Raw genomic sequence first — 13,649 nt, forward strand, 5'->3', positions numbered from 1 at the left:
AACTTGATGCATATCAGTGAAATTTATTCAATCTGATTAACTTAGAAGAAAACTAAAGAAAAATGAACAGAGATTCAGGGACCTAAGGTACAATACCTCATGGTCTAGTATATGTATAATTGCAATTACAGAGGTGAAGAGCATGAAAATGGGGCATGAAAAGTATTTAAGAAATAATTGTTGAAAATTTTCCATTTTTGATTAAGAATACATTGACTTATACATCCAATAAGTTCAGTAAACCCCAAGCAGTATGAATATACTATAATATGCCACATTAAACAGCTGAAATATCTAATCGTTATTTCAGTGGGTTCTATGTGTTCCACATTATTCAGGAAGAAGCAGCTAACTTTGTTTCACATGGGGAACGATATGGTACAGAGAAGATAGGGCTATTTTATACATTTTAAAATGTTGAATCATAAGGTTTTGCTGAATCTGTGGGTCTATTTAAAACTAAAGAACAATGTTTTTCAAATCATGAAAGTAATGCAGGCTCATTGGAGAAAATACATGACCATACAGATATATAAAATTTGCCTCTGATCACAAGGCCTTTGACACTTTTATCCTACCACATTTCTAGTTTGTTTGTTTTTGCCACGTAGTAGGGAATCATTAAACAAAAACAAATTTTCTTTTCTTTTTTTGAGACACGGTCTCATTGTGTTGCCAGGCTGGCGGGCAGTGGTGTGTGATCATGGCTCACTCAACCTCTGCCTCCTGGACTTAACCCATCTTCCCACTTTAGCCTCCCAAGTAGCTGGGACCACAGATGTGGGCCACCATGCCTGGTTAAGTTTTAAAATTTTTAAATTTTTTGTAGAGACAGGGTTTTGCCTGTTGCCCAGGGTTTTGCCTGTTGCCCAGGCTGGTCTTGAACTCCTGAGCTCAAGTGATCTACCTGCCTTGCTCTCCCAAAGTGCTGGGATTACAGGTATGAACCACTGTGCCTGGCCAACAAAAAATCATTTCTTATTAAGGCATACTACTCTCTAAAACAAGCCCTAAACTCTCATCGCCACTTGAAGTTTTTATCTTGAGACTAGTATTATTCTTTTTGTGAGAAAATCTCAGGATGTGAATTCAATCTATATGTATTATATATGTATAATTTTAGAGATATACCAATTATAGATGAGAAATTATGGAATTGCAGAGCATGAAAATATCTTGTATTTGCCATTTCTGTATTATAAAAACTGAATACATAGTTTCTTTTTTAATTATTAAGACAGTCAATTATGGACCGGGCGTGGTGGCTCATGCCTGTAATCCCAGCACTTTGGGAGGCCGAGGCGGGCGGATTACGAGGTCAGGAGATCTAGACCATCCTGGCTAACACGGTGAAACCCCGTCTCTACTAAAAATACAAAAATTAGCCGGGCTTGGTGGCGGGCGCCTGTAGTCTCAGCTACATGGGAGGCTGAGGCAGGAGAATGACGTGAACCCGGGAGGCGGAGCTTGCAGTGAGCCGAGATCGCGCCACTGCACTCCAGGCTGGGTGACAGAGCTAGACTCCCTCTCAAAAAAAAAAAAAAAAAAAAAAAAAGAAGTCAATTATGTAATTACAGTGACTCTACTGTTGCTATTTATCATTCTTCCTCCCACACATTTGGGAAGATGATGCCCTACTGAAGATTTTTCACAGACACCTCTGGGTATTTAAATTTTTTTCTCATTGAGGTGATATTTGGACAAAATGAAATTGAAGTGATTTTGTACCTGAAGTTCACCAGGGACAGCCTCCTATTTCTTCTTCTTTTTTTTTGAGACGGAGTCTGGCTCTGTCGCCCAGGCTGGAGTGCAGTGGCGCGATCTCCGCTCACTGCAAGCTCCACCTCCTGGGTTCATGCGATTCTCCTGCCTCAGCCTCCCGAGTAGCTGGGACTACAGGCGCCCACCACCACACCCGGCTAATTTTTTGTATTTTTAGTAGAGGCGGGGTTTCACCGTGCTAGCCAGGATGGTCTCGATCTCCTGACCTTGTGGTCCCCCCGCCTCGGCCTCCCAAAGTGCTGGGATTACAGGTGTGAGCCACCATGCCTGGCCTCCTTGTTTTAAATATATTCTAAGATTTTGTTCTTTTTAAAAATTACCTTAAGATATATATATATATATGAAAATATATAATACGTACAATGAAATATACCCTTTTAAAAAATGTTGAGTTGAGTTTTTAAAATTTATATCCATGTAACCACCACCATAATCAAGTTGTAGAACATTTTTATACTTCCCGAAGCTCCCTTGTACCCATCCCCAGCCCCAGGCAAACACTGATCTACTGATCTACTTTCTGTCTCTCTAGATGAGATTTCTGTTTTCTAGAATCTCACATAAATGGATTAATAAAGCATTATGTACTCTTGTGTCTGGTTTCTTTTGCTCAGCCCAATGTTGAGACTCACTCATGTGCTATGTGTATGAATAGCATATGAATAGTTCTTTTTATTCCAGAGTAGTATTTCGTTTTATGAGTATACTACAGTTTGTCCATTCACCTCTCGATGTATATTTGGTTTTCAGTTTTAGCTATTATGAACAAAGTTTCTATGAATCTTTGTAAGTGTTTAGACAGATGTCTTCATTTTTGTTAGATCAATACTTAGGAGTGGAATATTGGGTCATATGGTTACTATATGTTTGACTTCAGAAGCACCTTTCAAAGTGCTTTCTGAAGTGGTTGTACCATTTGAAAACATTCCTTCCTTCACAGAGAGCTCCAGTTGCTCTGTATCTACTCATTGTTTTAAAGTTGAATAGAATTCTCAGCATATGTTTGGATAGTGTTAAATTGATATTAAGGAAGAAGCCTGTAGTCATCAGGAGTCTGCATTTAGTCTGACTAAACTGTAGGATAGTTCTACAACAAGGAAATAACTTATTTTTTGTCTTTTATCTTCCCAAGGTTGTCAGTTTTCACATAGATCTTTATTTTCTTGACAAAAGTACAATTTTTATAGAGGTTTTTAATTATTTTTTTAAATATAGCTCCATTGTCAAGTCCAGATAGGCAATCCTACTGTAATTATATAGAAATTACATTTCTGAAATACATTTCTCCTTCTGAATCCCTTTATTTTTATAAAACCTCCTGAACCCCAGTGTCTTATATATAGCAGATATCTTACATAGTACAGGTGTTCAGTCAGTGCACATTTTTTGAATACCATATTTTCTCTTGATAATATATATTATTTACCATTCAAGCTAGTAGCTAAATTGGACAAAACTGTAAAATAATAAGCCTGACTTATTTTGGAGTCTTCTTAACTGGCATAATGAATGATTCAAGTTGTTGAATTTGATCTGTAGATCACTTAAAAGATCTTTGATTCCCAGTAGCATCAAAGGTAGAAAAGAGTTGCTTCTAATAAGGCAGAAGGGTTTCTCCTATGCTTTGTCTAACAATTCAAAATAATCTTTTAAGGTTGGGCAGATCTACCCCATGCCAGGGTGGAATAGCCACAGTGTTTCTGTGTTTGACTTTAGGTCATCTCTTCTCTTTTAAAATACACACACATGTGAACTTCCACCATTACCACCACCATTACCAACAACAGCAACACAAAGCCCAAGTTTGTTTCAGGGTCAGTTTGGGAATGTAGAAAATAGCCATTGTTGACTCTGGAGTCAGCCCTGCTGGGCTGAAACAAGACTAGTTTTCATTTTGGGTGAGTGGAATAATGTTCATTGATATTTGTGCCAGAAAGATTTAGCTAAAGAGTTTTCACCTGAGGTAAATCCCATGGGTTCAGTTTTGTTCTCCAGCCTCTTGTCATACTAGTAATTTTTAGGGCTGCTCCTGCCTTCCCTTAGGTACCTTTTCTACTCTGAAGAACAAATCAGGTCTCCTTATCCAAATGCCTCCTTAGATTTTTTTTTTTTTTTAGAAAAGTCACTTACAACACTATCATGATCCCCAGGAAAATATAGCAGAGCACAGTCTCTGGCTTCAGAGTTCCTATCAGTTCCTGTCAGCAGAACTGTATATCCTGTTGTTGGAATGAAATTGCCTGCTAGAGTAATTTTGTGATAGGCTCTCTTAGGTGCCATTGCATTAGGAATAGAAGACGAGAGGGGCAGAGGGAAAGAAAATATATTAGAGGTGATGTGAGTGGAAGCCAGCATTCGTCTATGAGGGCTTACTTTCCATATGTGATCTGTGTTACACAGCAACTCTACCTACAAAGACAATAAATGAGCTCCATGCTTTGATTTGTCCATCTGTAAACAGAGTAATACTACCTGTGTCATCAGGTTAATGGGATAACCAAATGAATTCATATAGGTCAAGGACTTGAAATGCTGAGAGTTTTAATCTTCTGCTATTCTGTACAACAATAAGGACTAGATAGAGTATTTGCTTTAAAAATGCACACACCTTCTGTCATATATTTTTACAAAATAGACTAGAAGATGTTAACCAGGGTTATTTCTATGGAGTTGGATGTTTGGTAATTTAAATGTTCCTTTTTTCTATAATAAAGTTTATTTTACTGTAAATTTTAGATGAAAGGAGGATATTCAGCTCTTTACAAGTAATGCTGCCTAACAGTTGCATTTAATCAATAGGGGTTTCTTCTCCATTGTTTTTTTAGCTTTCTCCACTTGGTTTTGACCGGCTCCTCAAGACTTTGTAAGCTTTGAGTTCAGAACATACTGTAAACCTTTAACAAGATGATCTGAGTAGTTCTTTAGAGGTTCATTAATATCTTATTTTGCTGTCGATTGTGGCTTAGATAGTTATTCTCAGTGTTTGTTCTGGCTCAGTCACTGAATGTGGCCATCCTGCAGGGGACAGTCAGTCCAGAGCCTCAGGAGATACTGTATTGATTATTTATTGCCTTCTTGTTTTTTTTTCGGGCACATAGTAGAAATATTTATCTCTGAGAGTTCACAGATTTCATTACTCCTTAGGCTAGTTTCTGTTCTAGCCACAGAACTTTACAGATGAGAAAGATCCATATTTGCTGGTTTCAGATTTGACCCAAGGATATCTTTGGTTGTGCAGATCAGGATCTAAGGGATTTAAATGGACAGAATGCTTTCTGACATCTTGGATCATCTGAAGAAAAGAACCAGGAATGAATGGAGGTAAGGAAGTAAAGGAAAGAATAGTAGTGATGAATAAAGGCAGTTATGGAAGGATACAGGGGTTTATAGAAATAATTACTGACTTTGCTGTGGAACCTGCCTCTTAAAATTTACTCCTCTTCTTTTATCTATGTGGGATACGGTGATGCAGCTGAAAGACTCTGAAATCTAGTTAGTTTGGGGGAAGATAGAAGTGAAGTTACTGCTTACTTAAAATGACCTTAGACAAGTCTCTTAACCTTTTTCAGTTTCTTCATGTGCAAAATACAGTTATTAATAAAAAATATCTATACTACCTCTTAAAAGGGCTGTTGTGGGGTTCAAATAAAATAATGTATGTAAAAATATTTTGTAAATAGTAAAGCTGTAGCTAAGTATTTGATGGTGATATTTATGACTGCAATTGGTCTTCACAACTACTGTAGCTTTCTTATGTTGCTCTGGGCTTCTGTGTTCACATTTCAGCTGTCCTCTATGTAGGGGCATTTGGTTTCATGAACCGTAGAATGTCCTGTTAGTACTCAACCTGTGTATGAGTGTTTTCCTGGCCTTGATCATTCTCCCAAGTGGTGAAAGCTGCTGATTGGTGTGCTTCATTGCAAAAATCTGGAAGAAGGCAGCACACATGGTGAGAGCTTTAATCTATGCTGGCTAACTGAAGGATGGTTGGAGGCTGGGAGGCAGTTCTGAGGAACAAGTGGTGCTGTGGGCCTCGATGTTCTTTCTGCCACATTTAGCTAGTCTCCCTCATTTGCCTTCATGTGCAATGATGACAAACTTCCTTACAATTTTGAGTGCGGTAGGAGGAGAAGAAAAAGGTGATTGATTTCACAAATGCAGAGGTTGTGGTTGGAATTTTACAGTTTGCCTTCCATGTGAGCAAGTTCTGCATCTGCAGATTCAACCAATTATGGATTGAAAATATTTGAGTATGAAAAACAATAAAAAAATTATTAAACATTCTACATATAACAAAATTTCATATGTACCCCATACATATGTACAAATATAATTAATAAAAAATGAAAAATATAGTGTAACAACTATTTACATAGAATTTAGAGAATTTTATATAAGGGACTAGAGCATCCATGGATCTTTGTATCCTCAGGGGGTCCTGGAAGCAATACCCTGCAGATACCAACGGAGAACTGCAGGTTGTTAAAGGTACAGTAAATTTAATCATGCACTTAGTTCTCAAAAGAGTACAGCAGGATAAGTTGATACTTTACAGACTTATTTGGTATTTTATTACCATATTGATTCAGGTTCATGCTCATTTGGCCCAGGTAAGAAGGGTTTGCCTCAGTGTCAAAAAGACAGAGCATGGATTACAAATAGCAGTTTTTATTAAAATATGGTATTTTTAAGATACTTAGTAAAAAATATACTTGTTTTATCTTATTCTGTCAAACATATAAGAGACCCATGAGATTATTTTAATTAAAGAAAAAACAAAAACTTATCCTTTTGATACTTGGAAGAAATTATAAAGTATAATCAATTTGGTATTCTTTACAATTTGATAGTACAGCATCTATTTTTGTGCTTTTAGTAATGTATGCAGTGTTGAAAGCATCGAAGTTGCGCAAAATAAAAAAATGTGAACTGTGTTCCACATATATGTTGTTGTTTTTTTAAACCAAATGGAAATTGTTCCAGTGCTATACTGCTCAATGTTGTCTTTTAGCCATTTAAAACAACTTCATAAATACATGTTTTATCCTTCAAAATTAAAATTAAAATATTCAAATCTATAAATTCTGGTTGAATGGAGCATATAATAAGAAATAGGTGAAGGCAGCAGGACAACATTAATACGTAACTTTTCTATCATCTCATGTGATATTATTAAATGTATTGGTTAATCCAAAAACACTCCATGTAATACATAAGTTTCCACTGAATCATGTCTCTTGCTTTGAAAAGAGATTGCCCCGGCTTTGTTTTAACATTGGCATTCAAATAATTTGAATAATTTGTCTTTTTAAAAATATGAATTCTAAGCAACTTATTTTTCTATGATGATATCCTATTTTAATTGATGTTACCTAATTTAAAATGTTTAAATTAGGGTTTTGATTAATAAGCTTCAAGTATTTGGCCGGGCACAGTGGCTCACACCCGTAATCCCAGCACTTTGGGAGGCCAAGGCAGACGGATCGCCTGAAGTCAGGAGTTCGAGACCAGCCTGGCCAACTTGGTGAAACCCCGTCTCTACTAAAAATGCAAAAATTAGCTGGGCGTGGTGGCGGGTGCCTGTAATCCTAGCTACTTGGGAGGCTGAGGTAGGAGAATTGCTTGAACCCAGGAGCTGGAGGTTGCAGTGATCTGAGATGGTGCCACTGTACTCCAGCCTGGGTGACAGAGCAAGACTCCGTCTCCAAAAAAAAACAAAAACAAAAAAGCTTCAAGTATTTATAAATCAATGCTATGTAATAATGGTTACCATTTATTGAGCTCTTACCATGCACCAGGCACTGTTGTAAGTCCACAGAAAGCAGTAACTTGTTGAATCTTTATAATCACTGTAAGGCGGTAAGAACTATTTATACCATTTTATAGTGTATTCTTATTTTACAGTTGAGACACTAAGGCATTGCTACTTAAGTAACTTGCCCAATATCATGGCTACTCAACTGTGGTAAAGCTAGAGTATGAATTTAAGCAATGTGGATAGAGAATTCAGCACTCTTATTCATTGTGCTATGTGAAATATAGAAAATTTACAAATAAAGCACAGAATGCTCACATTAATCAGATAAAGGCCAACAAATATGCATATCTATTTTGTAGAATCTATATCTGCTTTTATTAGGTGAAAATAGGCATTTAAAGAACTCAAGATATTTATATAGTGTCACTACTGGCCAAGACTGCTCATTTAAAAATACTTGCTATTATAAACCTTATTAAGCAAATCATATGTTCTTCCTGGAACTGTTTTTTATGTGAATTTTGTGAGTTTACAAATTTTAGAAGGATTTCTAGAATTCTTCCTGTTCTAGTATTTTATGAATTTATGATCCCCTTTCCTTTAATCCGAATTCCTGAAATTGTTCACTTGTAAAACTGTTGATTTGTTTAGTCATTTAATTCTTTTTCTTTTGTTCTTCACCCAAATTTATTGAGGGGGTTCTGCATCTCACAGATGATAGTATGTGTTCATTTTCATTCAGTTCAAAATACTTCTCTTTTAATTCTTTGACCCATGGGTTAGTTAGAAATGTATTATTCAATTTCCAAATACTTGATTTGCTTTATATTTTTGTTACTGATTTTTAACTTAATTCTTTTGTGATCATACAAATTACTTTGTAAGACTTGAGTCATTTAAAATTCATTGAGATTTGTCTGTGGTCAGGTATGGTCTGTCTTCTTAAATGTTTTGTGTGTACTTGAGAAGGGTATATATTCTGTTGTTTTTGGGTAGAATGTTCTATAAATGTCAGTTTGCACAAATTGATAGATGCTGTTCAAATTTTTTTATATCTTTACTACTTGTTATATCATTATTAAAAGAGGGGTATAAAATATCCATCAATAATACTGCATTTTATTATTTCTTTTTCAGATCAACTAGGTTTCGTTTTATGTATATTGGAGTTCTGACAATAGGTACATAAACATTTAGGATTGTTATATTCTCTTGATGAATAGGCAGGCTCCTTTATCATTATGAAATGACTCCTCTTATTCCTGGTAATATTTCTTGCTTTGAAATTTCCTTTGTCTGATATTAATATAGCATTATATATATTTTATATCATTTTAATTTTAATCTATCTGTGTCATATTTAAAGTGCATTTCTTGTAGAAAGCATTTTGTTTGTCTTTGTTTTTTATAAGGTTTGACAATCTGTCTCTTCATTGGTGTGTTTAAATTTTATTTAATGTGATTATTAATATGGTTGGATTTAAATCTACTGTGTTGCCATTTATTTTTTGTTTCTTCTGTCTATTCTTTGGTTCCTTTTTCCTGTTTTCTTGCCTTATCTTGGATTAATTGAATAATTTTTATGATTCCATTTTATGTTGTTAATTGACTTATTGCTCTACTTCTTTATGTTTTACTCTTTCAGTGGTTACTAAATGGTTTGACGTATGCTGCTTTAACTTATCACAGTGTACCTTCAAATAATGTGCCACTTCATGTATAGGGTAAGAAAAGCCAGTGATTCACAACAGCACCAGGGACAATGGGATAGAGGACCATACTGGAATCATATTGGGTGTACATATGGGAACTTTGAGAATTTCTCACTTCAGATGCCCTTCTATTGGCTTTTTTTCCCCCCTAATAAGAATACTGATAACATCCTTTCTTTTTCTGGATGAGAACACTGAGGCTCAGTTTAAAGTGGCTTTAGTAAATGGCAGAAACAGGCCCAACATAGCATAATGTAATGAATACCGGTCTTTAGGTCAGTTACACCTGGATTTGAACTCTAGTAATCTTGTTTGCTAGATATGTGATCTTGGACAAGTTATTTAACCAGTATAATGTTCATGCTAAAATATGGAGAATAATCACCTTACAGGGCTGTTGTCCCATGTGCTCATACAACACTTTATTTCTATCTTGGTTGTCAAAATTAGCTGGGATAGTATTTATAAAGCACCTAGTTAAATTGCTTGGCAGGACTTCAAATATACGTGTCATGTAAAGATTCTGGAAGTAATTGGCTGACTCCCAAGTAAGTGCTCTTATTTTACTTACACAGTAAATTATCTCTGCAGACTTTAATCAGTCCTTTACACCTTGAAACATGTTGTGCACATGTTAGAGAAGCAATGATTAATATAACTGAAGTTACTATGAGCAGGTATGATAATTAAACCAAATAGGTTCAGAGTTTGAAGAGATCTAGGTAGTGAATAAAACTTCAGGAAGGCTAGTGGCTGGGACATTCAGGAACATTGCCCGCCACCTTCTAGGAATTGATAGAGAGATTGAGGGGTCAGCACTGATGTGGTGTGAGAGGGAATATAATCTTGGGTCTCATTGTGTTGCAAAGAGGCAGTTCATATTATAGAATTAGAATTTAGGTAAATGAGAAGGATTTGGAGCAAGAGATTAGAAAGTCATGATATACAAGTGAAAGTTGAAGTTGCAAAATATTTCAGGGAGAGTGTGTACAGAGAAGAACAGAGAAGGCAAAGGGTGTATCTTAGGGGATTAGTCCTTGTTGAGGAGAGAAGAAAGAAGAGATAGCCAAGGAAGTTAGTGCTTTCCTCTTCTTGGGATCTTTCCCAGCATCTAACAGCAGCAACCTGCCTTCAGTAATGGAATACTTTATTGAATTTGTAGTGGATGTAGGTCTTGTTAGTTTTATTCTTAAATAGATCTGGAACTATTATTGTGTGTATTAAAAATGCTAGTCATTGGCCAGGCATGGTGGAAAATGGTACTGGTTGGCTAGCCATGGTGGCTCACGCCTGTAATCTCTGCACTTTGGGAGACTGAGGCAAGAGGATTGCTTGAGCCCAAGAGTTAGAGGCTGCAGTGAATCATGATTGCACCACTGCACCCTAGCCTGGGCAACAGAGCAAGATCCCGACTCTTATATATATATATATATGAGTATGTATATATATATAAGTATATATATAAGAATATATATATTATATAAGTGTATATATAATATATAAAATTTATAAATATATATTATATATAATATATAATTTATATATATTATATATTATATATAATATATAAATATTATATATAATATATAATATATATAATATATATAATATATAATATATATAAATTATATATTATATATAATATAAATATATATATAAATATATATAATATATATTTATATATATATTTATATTTTATATATAATATATATATAATATATAAAAATAATATATATTATATATAATATATAAAATATATATAATATATTTTATATATAATATAATATATATTATATATAATATATGTAAAATATATTATATATAAGTATAAAAGTATGTATATAAGTATATATGTGAGTATATATAAGTGTATATGAGTATATATATAAGTGTATATATGAGTATATATATAAGTGTATATATATGAGTATATATATAAGTGTATATATGTGAGTATATATAAGTGTATATATGTGAGTATATATACACACATATGTGTATATATACACACATATATTAGTATATATGTGTATATATACATATATACTCATATATATACATATACTCATATATACTCGTATATATATACTCATATATATACTCTTATATATACATATATACTCATATATATACTCGTATATTACAGTAGATACTACTAGCATATATATATACCACATTGCAGTAGATACCACTAGCATATATATATATATATACACACTCATATATATACACACACACATATATATATACTGTTATATATGTATATACACATATATATATGTTAGTGGTATTTACTGCAATGTGCTCTTTTGGTAGGACAGCAAATATGTCTTTGGATCTTTCAACTAGTATGAATAATGAAAGCTAACTGTATTGTGTTTTTAATTTCTCACTGATTTTGCAAGATAATGACTTTACTCTTAAGATTGACCTTCTCATAACTGTTGAATATTTCAAATATGAAACACAAATTTTGTTTCTTTTAACTTGGAAATACAGAAAACATTAAAAGTATTGTAAGCAGACTGGAATATGGCAGGAGCATAGCCTTTACAGTCAGATGTAGTTCCATGTGTGTCCTAGTTTTGTCTTTTGCCAATGTTGAGCTCTTAGGAGAAATATTTGATCTTTCTGGAACTCAGTGTCCCATTTCAATAAAGTACGCAACCAACACACACATAATTTTCACACAAGGTTGTTGTGAAAATTAAAGTATTAAGTTTAGTAGCAGATGTGTGGTAGGTGTTCAATAAATAGCAGCTTTTAAAATTTTTAATTGGATGTAGCAGAGGAGGTAAAGATGAAAGAAGACAATCTTGATTTATTGGGAGAATTTGTAAGTACCAAACACTAGCCTTTCCATTCTTCATGTTATCTAGGTGGAGAGTATAATTTTTTTCTTTTCCTGATTTATTACTTAGTATTCATCCTCCCACACAGGGATATTATTCAAAAAAGCATAAAGGGTTTTCACTTGCAGCCTTACTAAGTTGTCAAGAGAACTGCTACACTGCAGAACTTAGCTTATATTTGCTCTAACTGTCTCTACTCAAAAGGTGTTAAAGCAATGAACTGTTAGGGTGAATTTCACATTCAGGAAGCATTTGTTCCTTGTCTTCAGAGCAAGGAGAAAGAAACAGGGATGAATTCTTTAAAGAAACTGTATCTAGGATCTGCAGTAGTTTTAGGTATTTTTCTTTATTGAGGTTCTTTTATTGTCTTGTTAAGTTAAACTGAAACATGAAAAGAGCATAATCTAAATACTAAAGGTGGGCCATTTAAAAATAAAATAAAAGTGTTCACTTAGCAACTTAAACAAATCATAAGCTATAGTATGATGTTCCTAAAATATTAAACTCCCATATGAAAATAATTTGATTGTATATCCTTGAGAAGGATCATAAATTACCTAAATTATGAATTGTTTATTAAGTCTTATAGTATTTCATAAAACAATTTATCAAGTAAATTGAATGCACTGAAAGAGTTCTACTTGGTATACATTACATTATGCTTTAACAAGTATTTTAATATTTTCTTAGGAAGATGCTGATGTTTCTATTTGGGAAATTTGGATTAAAAGCTGGGACTAGTATCCTTAGGAGAATAGGTTGTAACTGAAAAAAAAAATCGATCTTGCTATAAAACGACAAGTTTGTAAAAATTTCTGTGTATTTCTCAAGGGGAGAGGTTTTTTGTTTTTTCCTGTTAAATTGAGAAAATTTTCTATATATAAAGGCTGTGCTTTAACCAATTAAAGAAATGTGATTTTTAGACTCAATATAAAACATATTAGAATCTTATTTTCTGAAGTAACCCTGTTCTCTATAGTTATTGATTTTTATTCAGCTCACATTAAATAATAAACAGATTTTCAACATTGGTGGTAGCTTTATTAATATTCAATTTGGAAGAAACATGAATTTACCAGTAGAATTGCCAGCATCAATAATTTTTAAAAGTAAGAAATTTGCAGTTTTTTTCTGGTCATTCAAAGCTAGTTATAAGTTTCCCTTTCTTTCTAAGAATAGCTGTAACAGAATTGGTATGCTTAAAAAGTGGACAGAATCCTATTATTTTAAGCCAGGTGATAGCTTTTACTGCAACCATGTTGCATCTCCTGAAACTACCCTAAGCTTCAGGAAATGCCAGCTTCACCCTTTGCACCTTTCTTTTATAACCTTTTACTAACATATTTACCTTAGGAAGATGATATTTTTGTTTAGAGCCCTCTCAAGAAGAAAAAAATAACTAAATGGATTAATATATCTTTATTAAATGGTTTGAAGCCTTTCTTTTACTTCTCTATAGATAATTACTATTTATTTACTTGAAACAAAAATAGCATTATCTTTGAGTCAACTTAAGAGCTCAATTCTATAATTCATAACATTCCT

At 33.7% G+C, this 13,649-nt stretch overlaps 1 protein-coding gene across 12 annotated transcripts in view; it reads left to right on the forward strand.

Moving 5' to 3' along the window:
• RFX3 (regulatory factor X3) overlaps window positions 1–13,649 on the forward strand; it is a 310,622-nt gene that overhangs the window by 101,858 nt on the left and 195,115 nt on the right. For 3 of the 12 annotated variants that reach the window (XM_055350632.2, XM_063696432.1, XM_063696433.1), the window contains exon 2: window positions 5,021–5,103. The exons of the other annotated variants lie outside the window; for them this stretch is intronic. In XM_055350632.2, the coding sequence (XP_055206607.1) occupies window positions 5,094–5,103 (10 nt within the window). In that variant the 5' untranslated portion in view covers window positions 5,021–5,093. The remainder of the gene's footprint in view (window positions 1–5,020; window positions 5,104–13,649) is intronic. 12 annotated transcript variants of the gene reach the window in all.

The sequence above is a fragment of the Gorilla gorilla genome, chromosome 13 (genome assembly GCF_029281585.2).
Source record: "Gorilla gorilla gorilla isolate KB3781 chromosome 13, NHGRI_mGorGor1-v2.1_pri, whole genome shotgun sequence".
NCBI classification, from domain to species: Eukaryota; Metazoa; Chordata; class Mammalia; order Primates; family Hominidae; genus Gorilla; species Gorilla gorilla.